Source organism: Narcine bancroftii, chromosome 1 (assembly GCF_036971445.1).
Source record: "Narcine bancroftii isolate sNarBan1 chromosome 1, sNarBan1.hap1, whole genome shotgun sequence".
Lineage (NCBI taxonomy): Eukaryota > Metazoa > Chordata > Chondrichthyes > Torpediniformes > Narcinidae > Narcine > Narcine bancroftii.
Genome location: NC_091469.1, coordinates 434,835,758 through 434,862,219, shown reverse-complemented (window position 1 = coordinate 434,862,219; position 26,462 = coordinate 434,835,758). Strand labels below are relative to the sequence as shown.

At 40.1% G+C, this 26,462-nt stretch overlaps 1 protein-coding gene across 1 annotated transcript in view; it reads left to right on the top strand.

Moving 5' to 3' along the window:
• adam22 (ADAM metallopeptidase domain 22) overlaps positions 1-26,462 on the top strand; it is a 319,406-nt gene that overhangs the window by 104,364 nt on the left and 188,580 nt on the right. The window contains exon 5 of the mRNA XM_069914278.1: positions 17,163-17,245. Within this exon, the coding sequence (XP_069770379.1) occupies positions 17,163-17,245 (83 nt within the window). The remainder of the gene's footprint in view (positions 1-17,162; positions 17,246-26,462) is intronic.

The window sequence follows — 26,462 nt, the reverse complement described above, 5'->3', positions numbered from 1 at the left end:
CAGTGCAAAGACCATGGACAGACATATCAGCGATGGGATGGGATGGGGAATTGAAATGGGTGGCCTCTGGGAGACCCACTCTATTGTGGCAGACAGGACTGAGGTCCTTAATGAAGTGATCTCCCAGTTTGCGTTCAGTATCTCCAATGTAGATGAGATCACATTGGGAGTACCAGATGGAGTAGATGAACCCTGCACATTCACAAGTGAAATGTTGCTTCACTTGGAAGGTCTTTTTGGGGCTCCAAATGGTACTGAGGGAGGAGGTGTGAGTGCAAGTGGAGCATCTCCTTGGGTTACAGGGATAGATCCCAAAGGGATGATGGGTGGGGAGGGAGGAGTGGACTAGCAAGTCACGAAGGGATTCATTCCTTCAGTTTCAATGTAAAGAAAGCTTGGGCCTTGTCAAAAGTGCTAAATCAGTGGAGTTCAAATCCTGACATGATTGACAGGAGCTATGAATTGTTAATTGGGACCAGCTGTTATTGGGCAAGACACAACTGCTTCAGGATTAACTAATTATAGTCTAGGACAGACATGTTCCAGTGTGAGGAACGGCAGAGATGGGAAGGTGAGAAAAATTCATTGCACAAATTTGCTGGAGTAACTCAGCAGGTCACGCAACATCCATAGGAAGTAAAGGATAACCAATGTTTCAGGCCTAGGCTCTTTGTCAAGTATAGGTGCCTGAATAAAGAGATGGGGAGAGGGTAGGATGAAGGGGCAAGGGGAGCTCGAAGAAAGGGGACAGAGGGATGAGAGAAAGGAACTCGGGTTTAATGAAAATTGGAGAAGTTGATGTTAATGATGTCTGGTTGGACGGGGCCTGGATGAAATATAAGTTGTTGTAGGTAGCCTCACTGGCAGTGCATCAGGTCATGAATGGTTGGTGTTGGAGAGAACCTTGGATGATGAGTGATGTCATGAATCTAGTTAGAAAGAAAGGTTTAGGAATCTAAATGTATATTGCAGGAAAGAGCTCAAGAAGGATAAAAAATTTCCTTAGTGAGCAGGATTTAAAAAAGTCTCAAGGGATTTTAAACATATTAAAATAAGAGTGTGACTAGAGAGAACAGGACCTCTCAAGGACATGGTTGGAAATGATGTCAGGAATCAGAGGAAATGGATAGGTACCAAATTAGTACTTTGCATCAATATTTACCATTGAAAGAGATATGGAGGATCATAATGTGGAAAATAGTCGTGTTAAGGCATTTTGAGATCAAGAAAGAGTTGGTGCTCTGTATTTTGAGGACTGTTAAGGTAGATGAGTCCCCTGGCCCGATGGGACAAATCCCTGGTTATTAAAAGATCTCTGCATCTTCACCAGCAGTAAGTAATGACATGGAGGACTGGAGAGTGGCTAATGCTATACCTTTGTTCAAGAAGGGAAATAATGATAATACAGGAAACTGTAGGTCATACTCCTCACTAGCAGTGAAGCTATTGGAAAGAATACTTTGGGATAGGATTTACACATATATGGAAAAGTGTGGTCTGACTAGGTACAGGTTGAGTATTTTAAGGAGGTTAAAAAAAAATGGCTGATGAGTATAGGGCCATGCTTGTTATATACAATGACTTTGTGAAGCACTTGACAAAGTCCCTCATTGTAGAATTATCTGGAAGGTACATATGCATGGAATCCTCCAAATTATGGGTGGTCTTTTGTTTGACAGTACATGAGCCCGTGGACAGATTCACTGACCGTGGCCTGCAACGAACGTTTCCTGTAGATGCTGACATGTCGGTTCATGGCCTCATGTAGGAGGATGAGGGGTGACCAATAGAAGTTTATAAAATTATAAGAAGCATTGATCGGATGGATATCAGAACTGTTTTCCTAGAGTAAAAACATCACACATGATAGGATATATATTTAAGGCGAATGGTAGAAAGTTTAAAGGAGATGTGTGGGAAATGTTTTTTGCACAGAGTAGCCGGTGCCTGGAACAGGCTGCCAGGAGTTGTGATGGAAGCATTTAAGAAACTTCTTAGATACCCCTCCATAAATCTTCGTCCGCGAAGCCAAGCAAAGAAGAAAAGAGATAGATACCTGAACATGGCAGGGATGGAGGGAAAACTATCAAGTGCAAGCAGTGGAGTTTTGGTTTGAACATCATGTTCAGCACAGACAGGTGGGCCAAAGATCCTGTTCCTGCACTCCACCTTTCCATGTTCTCTATAAAGCTCAATGTCGAGAGCGGTTCAGAATGGCTGCTCACAAAAGCAGTACGTCAAGGGCATTTATGGCCACATGAATAGATGAATGAATTTCTATTTATTTGTTTGTGATTAAACATGATTTGGAAATTGTTATTTAATTATTGAGTTCTATCCAAACAATTATAGAGCTTCTTTCCCAGTGTTAAATTTATAGTATTTAAATTGGATGAATGAAGCAATAGTTGTGTGAAGAAAAAGGATGGACGATATTTTGGGTCAGAATCATTCATCAAAATAAAAGTGTTTTTTTTTGCCCCAGATTCCAGCATCTGCAGTCTCCAGTTGTGTGGTTATTACTCTAACTTCTAGATATTAGGGTCCACTGGGACCCTTGGGATCAAAGCTGACTTTGATGGAATGGTAGGAGTTGGGATTGTAACCCCAGTTAGCCCAGGTGGCCAGTTTCTGTGATGCATGTTCTGTACTGTCAGACCTTATCAAAGGCTGGTTTGGAGCATTCTACAAAGATGCAAGGTTGATGTTTACAGTGCAAAGCATAAAAGCGGTGGAGGAACTCAGCAGGTCACACAGCATCTATTGAAATTAAAAGGCAGTTGATGTTTCAGGCCCGAGCGTTTTGGCAGATATATGGAAAAACAGGTAGATGACTGAATAAAAATGAGGTGGGGAGGAGAGGGGAATGGGGAAGAGCACAGGCGAATAGGTAATAATAGGTGGATACTGATGGGAGGGTGAAGAGAAAGAAACTGAGAAGTGATAGGGGCGAGGGCAAGGGGAAATCATGTTTACAGTTCTTTGGGCGGCAAGGTTGATATAGCGGTTAGCGCAGCACCTTTACAATGCCAGCGATCGGGACTAGACCAGCAAACGAATCCTGTGCTGTCTGTAAGAAGTTTATACGTTCTCCCCATGTCTGTGTGGGTTTCCTTCCACTGTTCAAAATGTACTGGGGGTGTAGATTAATGGGGTGTAAATTGGGTGGCATGGAGTCATAGGTCAAAATGGCCTGTTACCGTGCTGTAGGTCTGTCTGTGCATATGCTTTCTGGAAACCCTGAGTTCTAACATCTGTCTTGGATTTCGCAAGTCATAGCAAACCACGACAAAGTTTGAAGTGGGTCCCTTTGCTCTTTAGACCTTGTTTTCAGCTGTTATTTCCCTTAAGTTCCACCAAAGTGGCAGGATGTAAAGTTATTTGGCAATTTTATTGGTTTTTTTTTGACAATGTCTAATCCAGTAGTCCATATCCTCAAAGAGTCTACATTGACAGAAATGGGTTTGTTAATGGAAGTTGCATTTAATGTTCTTTGTTAACAAGAGAAGTTCTGTGGCTCAATCACCCATTGGAGATGGATTTGAAGGCACGACCAAATATGGAAGAATTAGGACATTAAGAATCACATATGCCAATTAGTCAGTCAATTGTCAGAGCCCCTTGCTTCAAAGGAGCACCATATTTATCATGTTCACATTGAAAAGGGCAACACAACAGTATAACTGAGATTCTAAGAGTACAAAGCACCATAATTAGTGCATGTTAAACAAGAAAGTTTGCAGATGCTGTGATTGTAGTTTGCACAAAAGAGCTGGAGAAACTCAGCAGGTCACACAGCATTATGATAAAGATACATAACCAACGTTTTGCACCTGAGCCCTCTGTCAAAGTATGAGCACAAAGCAGACAAGTGCCTGAATAAAATGGTGGGGGGAGGTGCAGGGGGAGGAGCACAGGCCCACAGGTAGATATGGGTGGGAAGGCAGAAGAGAAAAAAACTGGAAAGTAATGGGGGAGGGGATAAATCTGAATGGAAAGGGAAGAGGGTGGGGAGCCAGAGGAGATGAGGCAGAGACATGGTCAATCAGAAGCTGGCAAAGTTGATATTAATGCCATCTGGTTGGAGGGTGCCCAGACAGAATATTAAATGTTGATCCTCCAATTTGGTGGTGCTCTCCATTTGGCAGGGCATGAGGTCTATGGACAGATGTGTCGGTGTGGGAATGGGGAGCAGGGTTGAAATGATTGGCCACTGTGAGGACCTGCTATTGCAAGGGACAGAGCAAAAGTGCTCAATATAACAACCTCCCCATCTGCATCCAGTTTTTCCAATGTAGAGGAGACCACAGCAGGAGCACCAGAGTTACTCTCCTATGCTAACTTCAACATTTACTTCTCTGAACATGGAAACTTTCCACAATCACGGCAATCCTAAAGCCTACAAACAGTACAGCGGCTAAATATACCATGGTGCTGTGGGTGTTCTAGATCAAACGGCTTGACTGGTTGCATCTTCACCGAAATAATAGAACAAAGGTTTGAATTGTGGCTCCCTTATGAACTTCAAAACAACTGTAGTGATGGTGTCATGTGCAAAGTTTGTGCATTCCTATGTGTGACTTGGGGCAAAGGAGCAAACCTGGGCAGAGTGACTTTAGTCTTTAGTTTGGGGATGCTTGCTGTTCTTTTTATTACTTGGGTTCTATTATGTGGCAGCTTTCTGGACTGATCTTCTTCAAGAGAGTATGTGCATTATGATCCTTTTCCAGTTGAGTCCTAATCTTTTCCATGCCCTGTCATTTTGTTGCACTGTTAACTAGCTGATAGAGAAGCACGTGCACACACCCACGTCACAGACATACGCTTAACTCACAAACCCAACTGTGTCAGTAGAATACAATACATTGTGCAACTAGATGCTGCTGCAATGATCAAATGTGTAACACCTTTAGAATATATGAATTGAACCAGTTCTCTGTTCGAGGTTACATCCTTGCTATCTGTCCTGCTGACGTCTGAATTTGCAGGAAATAGAAAGGTGTGCTAAGGCTTGCCGTTGGCAGTTAATGCCGACAGATTGTCACAGCATGCGTCATACTGTCTATTTGGCGTAAAATTCTGTGATCTGAGGTACCCTACGAGGTCTTTTAAAGGTGATGACGTTGAGTCCTGCTGTTGCATAGTCTCTTCTGAGGAAATGCACTGAAATGCCAAACAGTTTCACCAATCTTCAGTTAACAGCATGACTATTTTATGTGACATGAAACAGGGTGTCTGATATCATATTATTTTATCATTTGTACAAAGACTCAGTTTTGTGTTACAATGCCAGCTTTTCTTTAAGCCCCATCCGTCACTTTTACCTATTATCCCCCCATCAATTATACGTCCTTTTCAGATGGGTCAAAATATGCCGGTAAGTATACTCCTAAAGAGCCGAAATATTGTTCTCCAGGTATGTTTTGTCTTAATTATTGGCAACTTCATCTTGGAGTTGTCGGTGCTATTTAACAAAATGCAAACCTCCATCACAATGGCTCCCTTCAAACAACACCATTTTAAGGCCTTTTCAGATCAACCTGGTTGAGTTACACCATTTTGTATAACATTAGCATTGAGCTTTGTTTTAACTTTCATGCAACTGGCATTTCACCTTCTGATAGAACAAAATATTAGAATTAAATCTGATAATGTGTGTTAGTGAAAATATAAAATTAAAGAATATGTGAAGATCGATAATTATATCAATGAAATCTGCAAATTTGCCTGATAAGATGTTATAATACATCTTACGTAATTGGACACCAGTCAGGAAAAGAAACCGCGTAAGTTAAGGAGCCTTCAGAGAGAGTTCTCCGGGGAGTATCACATTTAGTGGCATTATTTTCTACCCATCAATGTGTAGAAATAAATAAAATTATAGAACAAGCCAGAAAAAGCTTGGCAAGTTACATAAAAACCACTTATGTTTGTAGTATTGCTTACTACTGAATGTAAATTTCATACCTAGAAATTGTATCAACGGTGTAGATTTTACTAGCTTCTGTTTCTGACTATGGTGTCAAAATCACTGAACTAAAAGTATTATTACTTTTGAAATGAAATTGTCACTGAAGGCAATAGGTGTCATTTAGAAACATAGAAGATAGGAGCAGGAGTAGGTCATTCGACCCTTCGAGCCTGCTCCGCCATTCAATGAGATCATGGCTGATCTTAAAGTTCAGTACCCCGTCCCCGCCTTCTCTCCGTAACCTTTAATACCCTTATACTGAAGAAATATATCTAATTCCCTCTTAAATATATTTAATGAACCTGCCTCTACTGCCTTCTGTGGCAATGAATTCCACAGATTCACCTCCCTCTGGGTAAAGAAATTCCTTCTCATCGCGGTCCAAAATGGTTTGCCTATTATCCTCAAACCATGGCCCTGGGTTCTGGATTTTCCCATCATTGGAAACATCCCATCTGCATCCATTCTGTCCAGTCCTGCCGGAATTTTATATGTCTCTATGAGATCCCCTCTCAATCTTCTAAACTCCAGCGAGTACAATCCCAATTTGCGCAATCTTTCCTCATAAGTCATTCCTGCCATTCCAGGTATCAGCCTGGTGAATCGCCTCTGCTCTCCCTCCATTGCAAGAACATCCTTCCTTAGATAAGGTGACCAAAACTGCACACAATACTCCAGGTGGGGTCTCACCAAGGCCCTGTACAGCTGCAGTAAGGTATCCTTGTTCCTATACTCAAACCCTCTTGATATGAAGGCCAACATACCATTTGCCTTTTTAACCGCCTGCTGTACCTGCATGCTCGCCTTCAGAGACTGATGTACAAGTACCCCTAGGTCTCTCTGCACTTCCCCATCTCTTAATCTATTGCCATTCAAATAGTAATCTGCCCTCCGGTTTGTATTACCAAAGTGGATAACCTCACATTGTAGTGCATTTGCCATGTATCTGCCCAGTCCCTCAATTTATCCAAATCACACTGGAGCTTCCTGACCTCCTCTTCCGTGCACACAACCCCTCCTAGCTTAGTGTCATCTGCAAATTTGGAGATATTACATTCAATCCCCTCATCCAGATCATTAATGTAAATTGTGAACAGCTGGGGTCCCAGTACAGATCCCTGTGGCACCCCACTGGTCACCGCCTGCCACTCAGAAAACAAGCCATTTTATATAAATGATTTTTATATAAATCATGTGACAAAAGTATCAAACAAATTACGATTTCCTTTGGTTTTTTTTAAAAAGTAAGTGGAGAGCAGATGATAGAAAGAATGGCAGAGGGACAGGTAGTGAGGAGGAAACAAAGAGACTGCAGAAAGACAGAGATTAGGAGGATAGGAAAATAAGTGGCAAATTAAATACAAGGTTGAAATGCACTTTTGCGGAAAGAATAAAGAAAGACAGACTATTATTTGGATTGGTGAAATTTCAAAATTCAGAGGAACCAAGGGACTTGGAAGTCTTCATGCAGGATTCCCTAAAGGTTATCCTCTAGGTTGAGTCAGTGTTGAAGAAGGAAAATATAATGTTGGCATTCCTATCTGGAGGAAAAGGATATACGAGAAGGAATGTGAAATTGAGGCTTTCTAAGGCTCTGGTGAGGCCTCACTTGAAGTACGGGATACAGTTTTGGGCTCTTCGTTTAAGAAAGGAATGTGCTGGCATTTGGGAGGATTCAGAGAAGATTCATAAGAATAATTCCTGGAATGAAAGGTTTTGCATATGAGAAACATTGAGTAATTCTTGAACTGTACTACTTGGAGTTCAGAGGAATGAGAAGGGGTGAGGTGGGTGGGGTCGTCAAAGAAGTGTTTTGAATGTTGAAAGGCCTGGACAAGCAGATATGGCAAAGTTGTTTTCCAGGGTAGGGAAATCGAGAACAAGAGGGCACAACTATAGAGTGGTGATCTTAATTGCAAATGATATCCCATCTGAGGCCTAACCAATATTCTGTAGTCACCTCCCAGCTCTTCTGTTCTCTGCCCTGGCTAACACAGCTGGGATCCTGTATACCTTCTTCACCACCTCAGAGAAAAACTGGAGTTTGCAGATACTGTAATCTGAAGCTAAACACAATCTGCCGGAGGAACTCAGTAGGAAAACCGGCATCGGAAGTGGATAAAGAGTTTTGGCTCAAAGCGTTGACCATGCTTTTTCTCCCACTGATGCCGCTTGACACACTGAGTCCTTCCAGCAGATTGTGTTGGCTTCTTCACCACCTTTTCTACCTCTGATGCCATCTTCAAGGATCCTTGGACATGTACACCAAAGTCCATCTGTTCCTCAACTCTTTTGATGGTTCTACAGTTCATACTATATGTCCTACCTATATTAGTCTTCCAAAGGGCATTACTTCATACTTATCTGGATTCAATTCCATTTAATATTGTTCTGCCTAGTTTACTGACTGATCAATATCTTCCTGCGTCTTTAGACAATCATTCTTATTATCAACAATGTCACTAATTTTCATGTCATCTGCAAACTTGGGAGTCACACTTCCCACATTCATATCCAAATTGTTGATGCATGTAACAAATGTGCATAGCAGACAAACCATATATCCATATAACCACTTACAGCACAGAACAGGCCAGTTCGGCCCTACTAGTCCATGCCGTAGCAAATCCCCACCCTCCTAGTCCCACTGACCAGCACCCGGTCCATACCCCTCTAGTCCCCTCCTATCCACGTAACGATCCAGTCTTTCCTTAAATGTAACCAATGATCCTGCCTCAACCACGTCTGCCGGAAGCTCATTCTACATCCCCACCACCCTCTGCGTAAAGAAATTTCCCCTCATGTTCCCCTTATAATTTTCCCCCTTCAATCTTAAACCATGTCCTCTAGTTTGAATCTCCCCCTTTCTTAATTGAAAAAGCCTATCCACATTTACTCTGTCTGTCCCTTTTAAAATCTTAAACACCTCTATCAAGTCCCCTCTCAATCTTCTACGCTCCAGAGAAAAAAGCCCCAGTCTGCGCAACCTTTCCCTGTAACTCAGACCCTGAAATCCTGTCAACATTCTCGTGAACCTTCTCTGCACTCTCTCTATTTTGTTTATAGCTTTCCTATAATTTGGTGACCAAAACTGTACACAGTACTCCAAATTTGGCCTCACCAATGCCTTGTACAATTTCATCATAACCTCCCTACTCTTGAATTCAATACTCCGATTTATGAAGGCCAACATTCCAAATGCCTTCTTCACCACACCATCTACTTAAGTATCAGCCTTGAGGGTACTATTTACCATAACTCCTAAATCCCTTTGTTGCTCTGCACTCCTCAATTGTCTACCATTCAATGTATATGACCTATTTAAATTTGCCTTTCCAAAATGTAGCACCTCACATTTATCTGTATTAAATTCCATCAGCCATTTCTCAGCCCACACCTCCAGCCTTCCTAAATCACCTTTTAATCTACGGTAATCTACCTCACTGTCCACAACACCACCAATCTTTGTGGCATCCGCAAACTTGCTTATCCAATTCTCCACCCCTACATCCAGATCGTTAATATATATATAACAAATAATAGTGGACCCAGGATGGGTTACAATGGGGTGAGAAATAACAAACTTTAGGATATATGGAAAGTTTTTTTGATGAATGAACATATAGTAAGCAAAGTTTGTCAGAGAAATACTCATTAACACAATATAGGAAAAACAAGAAAGTGTAAGGTAATATGAAGGGTGCAATTTTTAAAGAAGCCATAAGGGAGGTACAAAAATGTGCACAAATCTTTAAAGAATCAGAACAGCTTGAAGAAATGAATTTTAATGAAAATATGCAAAATTCTTATAAATACAGATCTGAAAATTATTTACATATATATATTGGATTTATTATGAATAAATATCATTTGTGTGAAGGGTGTACTGTATGTCTGGGTGTGTGCACTATTGTCTAGAGATATGCAGTTTCATCGGGGTTTATATGTACAATCAGATGACAATAAACTTGAAGTAAAACATGAAAAGCTGTCGTCTGTGTGGTTGAAGTAAAAACACAATGCTGGAGAAACTCAACTGGTCAATCAGTGTCCTTTATATAGCAAAGGTAAAAATACATAATTGGCATTTCGAACTTGAATCCTTCATCAAGGTATCACTTGAACTTGATATAGAACTTGATATTGATATAGGAGATTATTTGGAGTCTCTGTGCAACATTAGTTCAGTCTTTACTATGTATTGCAACCAATTCTGGTCATTGCATTTAGGAAGGAAGTGAAAGTTCCAGAGAGGATTCAAGAAAGATTTAATAGAGTGGTTGTAAAGGGAAAATGGAGTAGTGAGGATTGTTCTTACAGCTGAGAAGGAAGAGAGGTGATTTGTATACGGAACCATGTAAGGTCTAAAACTGCTAAAAGGAAACGGAAGGGTCAAAAATTATAGATTTAAGATTGTTGGTGCTGGGACATTATTCTTTATCATCATTATCAATTATTTAGATGAAAAATGTGCATGGCATGATTAGCAATTTCGTGGATGACACTGAAGTAAATGGTATTGTAGATAGTGAAGACAGTTACCAAGAATTACATGATTGGACAGATGAGCAGAGGAATGGTTGATGGAAATTAAAGCAGAGAAATGTGAGATGTTGAATTTTGGGAGATCTCAAAAGAATAAGGCCAACACAATCAACAGTAGGGATCTGGGATGTTGCAGAGCAGAGGGATTTAGGAGTACAGGTACTTAGTGGTGTTGACGAAGGATAGGGGTGGTTACAAAGGCTTTCAGCTCATTGGCTTTCATCAGTGAGGGTACTGAGTAGAGAAGATGGGAGGTCATGGTGCAGTTGTTTAAGATATTGACCAGGTCTCATTTGGAGTATTGTGTTCAGTTTTGGTCACAGCCCTATGGGAAAGATATTATCAAGCTGGAGAGGGTTCAGAGAAGATTTACGAGGATGTTGCCAGGACCTAAGTTATGAGGAGAGTTTGAGTAGACTAGGGATTTATTCCTTCTAGTGCAGTAGAATGAGGGCTGATCTCATACATTTACAGTAAAGGGTATATTCTTTGAATTCAAGAGATGCATTCTAGACATCATATACAAAATGATGAGTGGAATAGACTGAGTGAACACATAGACTCTTTTTCCAAGGGCAGGGGAATCGGTAACCAGGCATAGGTTTAAAATGAGGGGGGAAGATTTAATGGAACCTGAGTTACTACAGAGGGTAGTGGGTGTATGGAACGGGCTGCCGGAGGAGGTAGTTGTGACAGGTAAAACATTTTGATGGATACATGGATAGGATGGGTTTGGAGGGATATGGGCCATATGCAGGGAAGTGGGATTAGGGTGGGTGGGGCATTTGGGCCAGTGTGGGTGTGTTGGGCCAGAGGCCCTGCTCCCATGACTCTAGTGAAGTTTTTTGTGCAGCAGTTAATCATTATGTGAAAATTACCTGCTGGAAAGAGTGGTTGAAGCAGCTCTCAAAGGGAATTGGTCACATTATGGCAAAAAGGAAAACAAAGAGAATGAAACTAGCTACATCTCTTTTGCTGCAGGCTTCAAAGGTTGAATTACAATACACAAAACAGGGAAGTAAAAACACAATGCTGGAGAAACTCAGCAGTTCAGACAGTATACTTTATATAGCAAATATAAAGATACTCAACCTATGTTTTGGGCTTGAGCCCTTCATCGTTCAGAAAAAAATATGGGCAGGCGCCTGAATAAAATGGTGAGGCAGAGGGGGCAGGGGGAGTATGGTCTCTTTTAAAACATATAAGCTTGCATACAGAGTTTAGAAAAGAAAGCACATTATAAATCATTTGTATACATGTAAGCCCAAAAAAAGAAAAAAAGATGAAACTAAGTCGAGATTTCCTTAGTAAACATAACAAGCAATAATTTGAATTGATCTGTATAACTATGTAAAACCTGTTTGCTGAGTTATGCGAATTTTTTATAAAGTGAAAAAAAGAAAGAAAAGGAATAAAAAAACCTAAAACTACATCTAATCTACCTCCTCCCTCTAATCAAGGTACCTTGTAAAATAAATAAAAATGAAAATGTGGATCCAGTGGTTATCCCCATACATTGGACAGTGAATACGATCATTCCTAATTCTTCCAATTAAAATGAAATTCTAAGAATGGCCCCTGCAACTTTATAAATTGGAACTTCCTATCTTTAATATTATATCTCGTATTCTCCAAACTTAAATCAGACATTATATCATATAACCACTGTGTATGAGTAGAGGATGAATCATCTTTCCATTTCAGTAAGAATGCTCATCTAGCTATTAAAGTGGTAAAAGCTAAAACTTTTTCCAGAAATGCAGACATAGGTTTATCTTGATCTTGATAAAAATCAAACAGAGCAATTAATGGACAAGGTTCAAAATTTAATCTTAAGAATCCTTGATAAAGTTTGGAAAATGTCTTTCCAGAATCTCTCAAAATTTGGGCACTCTCAAAACATATGGATCTGAGAAGCATCAAAAAATGTACATTTCTCATGTAGTGGATCAATATCTGCATAAAAACGAGATATTTTTAGTTTTGAGAGGGTGCATGTCAGCTGTAACTTCAATTACCTTTAGTTATCTAGACAAAGTAACACATCATAATACACTTTTTACAATTGTAGTGTTTCAGGATGACTTGACAATATGAAATGTGCTAAAATTAATGCAAGTAAGTAAGACCTCTCATTGGTAAAAGATGGTCTCTTGATCTCACCAACCTAGATAAGTCTAAAAGGTTTGTCCGTCAGGTCCAGAGAATAGAAGGGCATGAATGTGAATGAGATAAGCCAACAGCAAAAATAGGAAGACATCAGAGGATTTCTAGACCTGGATTGAAAATAGCCTGGAGCTAAAAGGCAGCACAGTGTTTCCCAGGTTGCATTGTTAGTGAACATTGCGTTACAGGAAATTATTTTAGACCAGCTCAATGATCAATCATGGATTTAGAGAAGACAGTTCAAGCTGTAAATGATTTATGAGAAGACTGAACTGAACAATTAGAATATGTTTAAAAATAAGTCCATTGGGATTAAAGGAGAGTAGACTTGAGAAAAAAGCATAAAGAAAACATGGGGCAATCAGTTTCAAGATCCAATTCAGCCATATAAATGTTTGTGATCATATATCTCGAGCATCACTTGCCAAAAGGATCTCTAGCCACAACTGCTTGCTTCACTCCAAGTTCAGAAGAAGATTGTGGGATAAAATTACTGGTTTTATTCCTTGTTTAAAATTGGTGTGCATCTGTGCCACATGTAATCTGAAGGCAGGATGTTCACAAAAAAAAATGAAAGAACTTGCATTGAGGGCAAAAATGATGAAGGGTTCTTGATGAAGAGTTACAGAATGCAACATTGACTGTCTATTATCTTTCATGGATGCTATGTGATCTGCTGAGTTCCTTCAGCACTTTGAGTTTTGGTAAATTTGAATTGACTTTTTATCATCACATGCAATGAGATACAGTACAGTACAAAGTACAGTGAAAAACTTTGTTTTGCCTGCTCTCTGAACAAATTAATCCAAACTCAAGCACATCAGACAGTTTAAAATTAAAATAGTAATGCAGAGTATAGTTTTACAGAGAAAAGTACAGCTGTAACAATGAGGTTGGGTTTGTGAGATCAAGAGACCATCTTTTACCAATGAGAGGTCTTACTTACTTGCATTAATTTTAGCACATTTCATATTGTCAAGTCATCCTGAAACACTACAATTGTAAAAAGTGTATTATGATGTGTTACTCTGTCTAGATAACTAAAGGTAATTGAAGTTACAGCTGACAAGCACCCTCTCCAAACTAAAAATATCTCATTTTTATGCAGATATTGATCCACTACATGAGAAATGTACATTTCTTGATGCTTCTCAGATCCATATGTTTTGAGAGTGCCCAAATTTTGAGAGATTCTGGAAAGACATTTTCCAAACTTTTCAAGGATCTTTTTGACATCCGCCACGTTAAGCTCTGGCACACCTCAGAGCTGTGCGCTTAATCGGCTCCCGTTCACGTTACTGACCCACGACTGCATCGGCAAATCCATCTCCAACAGTGTCATCAAGTTTGCAGATGACATTTTTTAATATAAATCAGCATGTATTCTATCAATAACTTTGTAATAATGTGATATGTGGTTTTTTTGTTTGTTTGTTAAATATGTGTTGATTTTAAATAAAAAGTTTGAAGGTGACGCAACAGTAGTTGGCCTCATCAACAACAACAACAACAACAACAAGTTACACGACAGAGAAGAGGTGGAAAATCTCGTGAAATGGGGTGAGAGTAGCAACCTGAGTCTCATCATGGTTGAGACAAAAGAGATGATCGTGGACTTCAGGAGGACTAGGAATGACCACCTTCCACTAAACATCACCTCCTCTGTAGTAGAGAGAGAGTAAAGAGCACCAAGTTTTTTCAAGTTCACTTAACTAATGGCCTATCATTGACACTCAACATCTCCTCCCTTGTTAGGAAGGTGCAACAGTGACTGCACTTCCTGAGAAGACTGAACTTTGTACTGTACTGTATCTCATTGCATTGTCGGTGACAGGAGCAAAAGGCTTGTTGGTGTTTTATATTCTATCATGTAGTACTGTACTTACACTGATGTTTGGATGTTTCACTTCTTCTGGCATTATCGAATTTTCTAATCTGCCTCCTACTCTCAATACATCCTTTAGCTTGTAAACACGACTTGCTTTTGTAACATTCAGAAAAATATGTGGAATCTCTGAAGAGGGTGCTGAGGAGATTTACCAGGAGGTTGCCTGGATTGAAGAACGTCTCTTCTGAGGCCAAGTTAGCAGAGCTAAGGCTTTTTTCATTGGATTGAAGGATGAGATGACTTAAGAGATCAGATTTACAAGTATTTGGATAGCCAGGGACTGATTAAGGATAGTCAACATGGCTTTGTGTGTGGTAGTTGTGTTTAGCCAATCTTATGGAGTTTTTCGAGGAGGTTACCAGGAAAGTTGATGAAGGAAAAGCTGTGGATGTTGTCTACACGGACTTTAGAAAGGCCTTTGACAAGGTCCCTCATGGGAGGTTAATCAGGGAGGTTCAAATTTTAGATTGACCCTGTATTGAATGTGCCCAGAAGTATTGAACTGCACATTTCACAAACATTTCTATGACTGATTCCACCCGCATTGAATTCGCCCATCGTTATTGAATGAAGATCTACCGGGACCAATGCCTGAAGAAGGCGCACAAAATCAGTGAACCGGTGCGGACTCGAAAGGCCACATGGCCTGTTTCTGCTCCGTAAATGGTTATATGGTTATACAGTCTCTACGCACCATGATGCCCAGAATCCATCTCTTGAATTTAAAGATAAAATCCTTTTCTGCTGAGGAATAATGGGAGGTGTTTGTTTGCTTATTTCTGTATTTGAGACCAGATGATTTCCAGTTTGAAAAAAGACGAACACACTTAATTTTGCTTAAATCGAAGAGTTTGAATGACAACTCTAAGGGGAAAAAAAACTATGAGAGTTCAATTTCCATTTCTATGTAGTTCCACTGTTCCTACAATAAGGGCTGGAAAATTGCATTCTGATATGAGAACATGTTTTCATATGGAACCTGATTCCATCATGATGTATATTCTCAATGAATATGTTGGAAGTAACAGATTGAATGTGCTAATCAGCATGTGCCAAAGATCTCAGAGAAAAATTGATTGGGAGAGGACATGATTAACAAAGTTAACATCAAAGATTGAACAATAGATCCATGAATGGCATTCAAATCCTTAGCAAAGTATTGATTTGAAGATGTGATTAAGGATCAAGATTTTTGATTAGTAAAACACAATCTAAAAGACATTTGATCAGGAAAGTTTAGAAGGAAATGGGCCAAATGCAGGCAAATGTGATGACATGTAGACAATTTGGCCAGCATAGATGTGTTGGGTCAAAGGCCTGTTTCTGTGCTGTATCAATATGAATCAAAAACAGACGCTGTTTTAACCAAGTCATTTATTTATAAAGCAATTAGTTGAGTATCTTATTAGCAAAGGTCCGAAACCCATAAAACAAATGTTTTAGGCAGTATATATTCTACACAATGGTTCTCAACCTTTTTCTTTCCACTCACACACCACTTTAAGTAATCCTTATGCCATTGGTGCTCTGTGATTAGTAAGGGATTATTTAAGGTGGTATGTGGGTGGGAAGGGAAGGTTGAGAATCACTGTTCTAGACCCAATTGTTTCTGAAATGTTTTGCTTGAGAAAAATTGTCATTGGCCCATTGTGCACATTACGAGTCAATAAGGGACAATTAAAATAGAGGTTTTCAAACTTTTTCCTTGTTGGTGTCACATGTGACAAACACAGTGGTGGAGGAACTCAGCGGGTCAGGCAGTATCGTGGAAGGCCATTGTGTCAGACAGAAACCCTTCACCAGTAATCACATTGTTCCTGAGGAAGTTTACTCACCCTGAAATGTTGCTCCCATGGATACTGCCCAATGCATTGAATTTCTCCAGCACTCGGTGTGTTGCTCTGGTTTTCCAGCATGAACTGTCCCTCTTGTTTATCTTTCTGAACTTTGAATGCCATGACTCCTTTTTGACCAAATCTGCAGCCGCCCTCACAAAAAAAGATGTATGTCTCATGGGTGGGAAGCCCTTTCATTTATCTTGGTTTTTTTTTAGTGATCATCTTAGACCAACATAAGCCTGAGAAACAGCACTTCATGTGTTTGGGCACAATGCCACCTTCCAATGTCATATTGAACAATTTCAGCTAATTTGCCTTTTCTGCATCTCAACTGTGCTGGTGGAGATTAATTGTAACATTGACTCAGTTCTTATCTTTCCACTCGCATAGGCCCCACTGACCAGGCAGGAAAGGAAGCTCTACAACCCTTTCACAATGTATGCATTTTATTTTGCATGGTAGAAGATAGCTCCCCTCTGCAATTTTGTTCTTTCTAAAACAAAACAATCTTGTAACAGGCAGTGGCTAAGATGGTGGGGGGTCCTATTACTTTCAGGAATGTCATTCTTTTCATAACATCATAAAAAATGCTGAGATCCAAATGACTCATATTTTTGAACCTGTGGCTTTGATTTATCTGGGAAATTCAACAAGAAAATCAGTCTTTTCTATGATTCCATATTTAGTTTGATCCTGATCATTTGCAGTGAAATGTTTGAGTGTACTTTGTGACACTGATTTGTTTTAATTACAGGGAGGAGAACACTGTTATTATCATGGCAAGGTTCAAGGAAATGCTGAATCCTTTGTGGCCCTTTCAACGTGTTATGGACTACAGTAAGTTGCATGTCACTTAGATTTTTTGCATTTAATGTTTTTAAATTCACTTGATCTAATCTCTGGAATACTAAGGAATTTCAGGGAGCAAACCTGTGGATCATAAATTGTGGCAATAGTGGTCGGGAAGGTGAGGCTGTTTGAAGAAGGTGTTTTTATTTAAGCTTTTTTCTCAGGGTGAGATGGGAGGAGTGATCAAGGGCTGTTCAGACTTTTGATTTCTGCCTTGTGACGAAGTAGGAAGCTGTAAATGTTATTTATTTTTATCCTAGCGTCTATAATCTTTGTTGTTGGGATTCGGGTCTCCATTAACAATTGCAGATGTGGAGAAACAAGAAATGGTTAAGTAAGAGTATCTGCAGATGTTGCGGCCAAGTGAAATACATAAATGTGATGGAGAATCTCAGCAGATTTTGCAGCATCCATTCCTGATGAAGAACTCAGGGCCAAAACATCAGTCACCCTTTACTTCCTGCTTGACAGGAGCCTGAAGATGAGCACTCGGGAAGAAAGCACACCAGTGCCTCGACTTCCTCAGGAGTTTGCGGAGGTTTGGTTTGACACCAGAAACCCTGACAAGTTTCTACGGAGGTGTGGTGGAAAGTGATCTGACTTGGCTGCATCATGGTCTGATATGGGAACACCAATACTCCTGAGCATAAAGCCCTCCAAAAGATAGTGGACACAGCCCAGGACATCACAGGCAAAACTCTCCCCATTATTGAGTACACCTATAGGGAATGTTGCCATCTGATGGCAGCAGCCATCATCAAAGACTCACACCACCAGCAGACTCTCTGTTTTTGCTGCTGCCATCAAGAAAGAGGTATAGGTGCCACAAGATTCTCACCACCAGGTTCAGGAACAGCTGCTACCCCTCCACCATCAGACTTTTCAATGACAAACTCAATCAGGGACTCATTTAAGGACTCTTTTATGTGCATTTTATTGATTTTCTTTTGTTTTCTCTGTATTGCACTGTCAGTTTGTTTACATTCATTACCTGTTTAGTTGTTTTATTTGTTTACATGTTTACGCTGTGTAGTTTTTTATTTGCACTACCAATTAGTGATAATTCTGCCACACCCGCCAGAAAAAGGAATCTCAAGGTTGTATGCGATGTCATGTATACGCTGTGACAATAAATCTGAATTTGAAATATGAATATAAATGTTTGCATTGTGATGCTGCCACATTACAACAAATTTTGTAACATGACCACGATAATAAATTCTGATGCTGATGCAGGATATTTAAAGACCACTTGGGTGCTGTTCCTGATAGGTTTGTCCCACAAAGACAAGTTAAAGATGGTAGGATAGAGAACAGTGGATGACAAAAGAGCTGAGACTGCAGGTTAAGAGGAAGAAGAAAGCATAGGAAACAAATGTCAGGAAGAGTTCATGAGAATTGTATGGGAACCTGAAAGGAGCTTCCTTAAGACTTACCAGAACTAGAAGGGGTCACGGGAAGGCCTTGGCGACTAGGATTAAGGAAAACCCAGAGGAATTTTATGCCTACAGGAAGAACAGAAGGATGACGAGGATTGAAGGTTGGGCTTCTTGAGGACAAATGAGGGAACATTTCCCTGGAGGCAGAGGAGGTAGGTGAGATTGTAAATGAATACTTTGCTTCATGGTTAAGTAGTGAACTGAATTCAACATTGGCTAATGGGAAAAGCCTGAGAATAGTGCTTCTCAGACTGGAGGCCTGTGACTAGTAGTATGCCTCGGGGATTGGTGCTGAGACCATTGCTGTTTGCATCTATATCAATGATCTGGATGATAATGTGGTTAATTGGATCAGCAAGTTTGCAGATGGCACTAAGATTGGTGGTGTTGTGGACAGCGAAGAAGGTTTTCAAAGCTTGCAGAGGGAACTGGACCAGTTGGAAAAGTGGGTTGAAAAATGGCAGTATGGGTTTTTTCCTTTCTTTTTTTCCTTTTGTGTTTTTTTTCTACAACTAGAAGAGATTGGTCTATTTAGATAATCACAATGTATATCTCAGTATTAGAATATGAGGCAAAATTCTTTTAAGGATTTTTCACTTTTTTTGAGAATTATATAAGACAATGTATAATTTATATGTGACTCATATTCTATATTGCATTGTATAAAAGCTATTTAATTAATTAATATCAAAATGATATATACATGTAATATATTTCTATCAAATTAATAAAAATATTTTAAAAAATGGAATTTAATGCAGACAAATGTGAGGTGCTGCATTTTGGAAGGACAAACAAGAAAAGAGGAATGCAGTAGAACAGAGGGATCTGGGAAAAAGATACATAATTCCCTGAAAGTGGTATCACAGGTGGATAGTGTTGTAAATAGAGCTTTTGGCATATTGGCCTTCATAAATCAAAGTATTGAGTATAGGTGTTGGGATGTTATGATAAAGTTGTACAAGGCATTGGTGAGGCCAAATTTGGAGTATTGTGTGCAGTTTTGGTCACCTAACTACAAGAAAGATATCAATGAGATAGAAAGAGTGCAGAGAAGATTTACTTGGATGTTGTCCAGGTTTCAGTTAATGAGTTACAGAGAAACATTAAACAGGTTAGGAGTTTATTCCCTGGACCATACAAGAATGAGAGGAGATTTGGAGGTATTTAAAATTATGGGGGGGATGAGCGGAGTAAATGTAGATAGGCTTTTTCCACTGAGGGTAGGTGAGATATAAACCACAGGACATGGGTTAAAAGTGTAAGGGGAAAAGTTTTGGGGGGAACATGAGGGAGAACTTCTTCACACAGAGAGTGGTGGGAGTGTGGAACGAGGTGCCAGCTGAAGTGGTGAATACAGACTCAAATTTAACATTGAAGAAGTATTTGGACAGGTACATGGATGTATGGAGGGCTATGGACTGGGTGCAGGTCAGTGGAACTAGGCGAAAAAAAATGGTTCAGCACAGGCCAGAAGGGATCAACGAGCCTGTTTCTGTGCTGTAATGTTCTATGGTTCAGTGTTCCCTAGAGAGAATGACTTGGTCAATGTGAGGTCAGCGTAGACAAGCTTATGTGCTGAAGCATGTTGAGGGAAGTGATGAAAGAAATTGATGAAGGTAGAGTGGTTGATGTGGGGTTTATGGATTTTAATTTGGCATTTGACAAGGTCTCCCATGATAGACTCATTCAGAAAGTCATGGGACATGGTATCCATAAGATGTTGTCTGTGTGGATTCGGAATTGTCTTGCCTGCAGAAAGCAGAGGATAGTAGTCGATGGAATGTATTTTGCCTGTGTGGAGAAATGTACACTAACATTCCCAGTAAATCTCTCCCCCAATCACCTTAACTTTGTCCTCTGATTTTTGATTCTCCTCCTCTCGCCTAAATACTCTGTGCCTTCAACTGATCTATTTCTTTCATGATTTTGTACATCTCTATGAGATCATCCTCCTCCATTCCAAGGAATAAAGTGCTAACCCACTCTACCTCCCTCTGTAGTTCAGGCCCCTAAATCCTGGCAACATCTGTCTATCTCATTGCATCCTCAGAACAGAATTTATTGTCATGAGCATGTCACAAAATTTGTTTGTTTTCCACCAGCATCACAGTGAAAAAATCTATATAAATCACCTTACAAAAATAAAAATAGAACAAGAAAAAGAAAAAGACAGGCAGTGCCTGTGGTTCATTGATCATTCAGGAATCTGATGGCACAGGGGAAGAAGCCGGTCTTCTTACGCTGAGTGCTCATCTTCAGTCTCCTGTACCTTTTTTTTTTACAATGGTAGCAGAGTGAAGAGGGGCATAGCCTGGATGGTGGGGGTCCTTGAGGATAGAGGCTGCTTTCTTAGGACCCTGCTCTTGTAGATGTTCTCAATGGAGTGAAGTCTGGTGCCTGTGACATCGCAGTCTGAGTTAACAACCCTCTGGAGTTATTTTTTTTGTTCTGAGGATTGGCATTTCTGTACCAGAATGGTCTCCACGTTACACCTGTGGGAATTTTCAAGATTCTTTGTTGACATACTGAATCTCCTCAAAAGTATAGCCGCTGGCAAGCATTCTTCATGATTTCATCAATATTGAGGCTCCAGGGCAAGTTCTTGGAGATGTTAACACTCAGGAATTTAAAGTTCTTGACCCTCTCCACTGCTGACTCCTTGATGAGGACTGGTTCATGTTCTCCTGATTTCCTCCTGAAGTCAATGATCATCTCCTTGGTTTTGCTAATGTTAAGTGCAAGGCTGTTGTTGTGACACCACTCAACTTGCTGATCTATCTCCCCCCTGTGTGCTTCCTCAGTGCTATGATTCTGCAACCAACAGTAGTGTCATCAGCAAATTTGCAGATAGCATTTGAATTATGCCCAGCCACACAGTCATGGGTATAGAGTGAGTAGAGCAGTGAGCTAAGCACACATCCTTGAGGTGTGTCTGTGTTGATCATCAGTGAAGAGGAGACATTGCTTCCAATTCGTACTGACTGTGGTCTTTCGATGAGGAAGTCAAGGATCCAGTTGCCAAGTGGGGTGCAGAGGCCCAGGGTTTGGAGCTTTGTTGACCAGCACTGACGGAATAATGGTGTTGAAGGCTGAGCTATCGTTGATGAAGAGCAACTGTCTGTAGGTTCTGCTCTCTAGGTGATCCAGAGCTGAGTGGAGAGCCAGTGGTTTTGCATCTGCTGTGGAGAGATTGTAATGGTTGATGAATTGCAGTGGGTCTAGTCCTTTACTTAGGTATGTGCTAATTCTGGCCATGACCAACCTCCCAAAACATTTCATCATAGCCCAGGGCTACTGGGCGATAGACGTTGCAGCATCTCACACTGCTCTTCTTTTTGAATATTTGATTTTTGATTTTCAAAGACTCATACAAATCCAAACAAACAACCCAATCTCTTTCAACAACAGTATATAGCATACAGAGTCTATTTTTCCTTGCCCCTCTCCTCTCCCTCCCATACCCTAATACAACAAAGAAAAGATTATATAAATTAAACAAATACAAAGAACCAAATATCGGTAAAGTCACAAACCCTTAAGGGAACTTAAAAAAAAATAAGATAAAGATAAGGTTTAAAATACAAGAGCAAGTTATCTGTGCCATGACCCACTTCATTGATCTCAATCATTTCACTACCGGCACGGATTGTTGGATTTGCTTTATTCAGGAAGATTAGAATTATAGTTGTGTACCAATGTGTTGCACATAGGATTACCTAAAAAATGTCATATTTCCTCCTTAAATTGCACATAATTTTCTCCAGGAGAATACAGCTCTGCATTTCTGCATTCATCATATAATATTTAGTTAGGAGTCGGACTTCCACGTGACCACTATACATTTCCTGGGTGACCTTCACAAACTGAATTTGGTATCTGGACAGTTTAAAACTCACATCCATAATTTTTCCCAGAAGGTACAATTTTGGATCCTGTGGAAATTCCACATTTGTAAATTTTTTCAGCATGTCCCCCAGGTCTTACCAGAGGATCTCACCTTTGTACACAGGCATTTTGAATGGATAAAGATTCAAATCTCCACACCACACCAAAAGCACATTTCTGAAATTTCTGGTTTAGATTTATGTCATTTTTGTGGTGTGAGGTACAGTTGATGCAGGAAATTGTATTGCACTAATCTGTACCTGGCATTAATAACTGCTGTCATGCTGTCGCGACACATGTCTGACCAGCACCACTCATGGATTGTTGTGTCCAAGTCCGTCTCTCATCTTTCACTCTGCTCTTCTTGGGCACCGGGATGATTGATGCCCCTTTGAAGCAGGTGGGAATTTCCGAGCAGTAAGAGATTGAAAATGTCCATGAACATGCCAACTTGATGGTTGGCACAGATTTTCAAAATCCTGCAAGGTACGCCATCAGGCCCTGACGCCTTCCGTGGGTTCACCCTCTTGAATTATGTTCTGATGTCAGCCTCAGAGACAGATATCACGGGGTCCGCAGTCTTCGCAGGGATTCTTGTCAGCACTGTTGAGTTCTCCTTCTCAAAGTAGGCATAGAAGGTGATCAGCTTATCAGGTAGTGAAGCATCACAGCCATCTAGGGTGCTTTGTAGGATGTAATGGCCTGCGTTCCCTGCCATTTCTGGTGTATACCTGTCTCTGTCAATTGCTTCCCACCCTCTCCAGCTTGACAATATATTTCCTGCAGCCTGGTGACCAAAATTGAACACAATACTCTCAATGGGGCCTCAGCAATATCTCGTACAACTGCAATATGGCTTCACAATTTCAATACTTAATACACTGACCAATGAAGGCCAATGTACCACCCTATCTATCTGTGATGTCATTTTCAATGTACTTTTTACCTGTACTCATTGTGATGTCTTTTATTGTAATAAAGAAACTTGGGTTCTTCTAAAACAACTATATTTTATTAGCTATAAAACTCATTCAGGACCATTTGGAGGCATCCATCTTGAATCCAACTGAAGCTGCCACAAACTAGTCTCCACCTCCCTCTTGTGGCCAGGAGGATCACTAGCACTCTAGCACTACATCCCCTTTCCTGGAGATGTTTAATCTAACAACATGACACACTAGTACAGTATTCATTTCAATTTAAAGTTCAACACAAATGTAAACACAACATCAGCAGTGCAAACTTTATAAGTGTGCAGTTCTTTTTCTTTTAGAGATTCAGCTTTGATAATATATGTGGATCTTCTTAACACAAGTGCTTGTGCCAGCTCTGCTATTCCACTAGTGTCTAGCTCTGATGGTGTTTCCTCTGTTGCTGTGCAGGCTGGATCTTCTGCATTTGTCTGTTCCTGCAGTGTCTTTTCAGTGATTTCAGCAGGCTCTTTCAATTCCTTTGACCATCCTCTGTTCAGATAGTGCAGAATCTTAGATTTACTTCCTCCAGAACATTGGCCTTTTTGCCCCAAGTGTTGGAATCTCTTTGTCATGTTGTGATGTGCCCCTAAGCTTCTTGCTGTCTTGACATAGTTTGCTTTTTGTCTCCATTGCAGATGCTTTGGTTTCCATTCGGCATCTTCGACATCTCTGTTGTTGTTTGGATCTGCAGAGTAGAGAAATGTAGTGCATAGTATACGTCCCATCAGAAGCTCAGCGGGTGACATGCCATATTCAAGTGGTAAAGCTATGTAACTCAATAGAGCTAGATATGGATCTGAGCCACTGTGTAGAGCTTTATTGAGCAACTGTTTAACTACCTGTATGTGAACTTTTTTCTCTGCTTTACCATTTGACTGTGAATGCAGAGGACTTGAAGTCACATGTCAGAAATCATACTCTTCTGCAAAGTTCTGGAATTCTCTACAGAGAATTGTAACTGTAGACAATTTGAAAAATTCCATGTCTTCCAAAGATCAATTTCATATATTTGATCACACAAGCAGCAGTAATATTAGGAAGCAGCGCAGTCTCCCAATAGTTTGATAGATAGTCAACAACCAGCAAGTAATTCTTTCTGTCCATGTGGAACAGATTAGTCCCAACTTTCTGCCATGGTTCTGGTGATATGTCAGTTGTTATCACAGGTTCCTTTGTCTGTTTTACGTGATGTTTCAAACAGATCTCACAGTTTGAAAACATTCAGTAAATGTCAATGTTTATCCTTGGACAATAAACAGCAGTTCTGGCCTTCCTCTTGCATTTTTCCATTGCAAGGTCCCCCCCCCCCCCACCACATGCACCCTTTTCAGCATCTATTGTCACAGTGATTGAGGAATGACAATTCTGCTCTGTCTGAGTAGAAGGCAATTGACATCACCCAGCTCCGCTCTGGCATTATAGAATGGCTGACATTCACCTCTAGGCCATCCTTCATTCAGATTCTTGATTCTCTTCTGTAGAACTGTATCCTTTTCTGTTTCAGCTGCAATCTGCTTGGATTTCATGTTAGATACGGGAAGAAATTCAGTGATCAGATTCACATGGAGATTCACATCTGTCTGTGTGGAACTCTCATTGTGTGTTTCACTCTGTGTTGTGGCCCTGGATAATGTATCAGCTCACACATTGGTTACCCCAATGTGTACAACCTCTTGACTAGGCTTAAGTTTTCGCATGCTTTGTTACCAAGTAGTGATTTATGTCCATCTGGGACTACTGTGAACCTGAGGTAGTGCTCTTTATCTTTAACTTTCACCCTGAGTTTACTTGTACCTTTCGTGTCAATGCTCTGTCCATTGTAGACTTTCAGCTGTACAGGATTTGCATGGATGAATGGCTTTATCTTCATTGCCCTGATGTCGCACTCACAGAGAAAATTGACCTTTGCCTCTGTCTCCAGCTTGAAAGTCATATTTGTTCCATTTGTATGCAATGACACTGTCCACTTATCCTGCTTGGCTGTTCAGTATCTATTGGTTTATAATCTTCCTGCACTACTATGCCAACAGAAAATGTATCACTGAGGGCATTTCTTCTATAGTGTGTACAGTGTGCACGCATTCACTTCTATTTTGTTTTCCTATGGAAAAACATTACATAGTGATTCTACCCTTTGCATTTATTGCAGACTTTTCCATCGGTAGGCATTATTTTGGTGCATGTTGAGTGCCACATCGTTTAGAAATGAATGTCTCTCCTTTTTGTTGTTTCCCATGTCTCATATTTTTGTTTATGTGTGTGGATACACACTGTGGCTATAGTTATGCCTTAATTTTCACTGGCTTTTGTACTCTTACTGAACTTTTTTTGCGTGCTACAGAGCTAATTCACTGGCATGGTTTATCTTCACAGCTCCAGCTAAGGCAACCTCTCTCTCACTTTCTTATCAATAATACTGAATACAATTTAATCACAGATAATTGAATCTTGCAGTGATCCAAAATTGCATGTTTTTGGTTTTAATTTCAAGTTGTGTGTGCGAGTGAAACATGTAGCTCTCATTTTACTATGGTGAACAGTGTACATAAACGTCTCGTTAAACTGTCTGTCAAACTTTTTTCTTTCTTTTTTCTAATCTGTTTATTGAGTTATATCCAACATATATACAAGAGGAGAGTTACAGTAGGTTCATGTATAAGAGTATAAAGAAACAACATATTAGTATTTAACAAATATATATTAACCATAAATCTCTTCTCCTCTTGTAAAACCAAAGAAAAAAGAGAGAAATAAAAAAATCAACTTTACTACAAAATCTCCTCTAACTAATCAAATAAAAAATATATATAAAAAAGAAAAAGGGCCTGGGCAGTCCATTCTGAGAGCAAAGTGGGAAAACAAAGGATTTCCTGATTAAAACCAAATTTACCATAAGGAATTAGG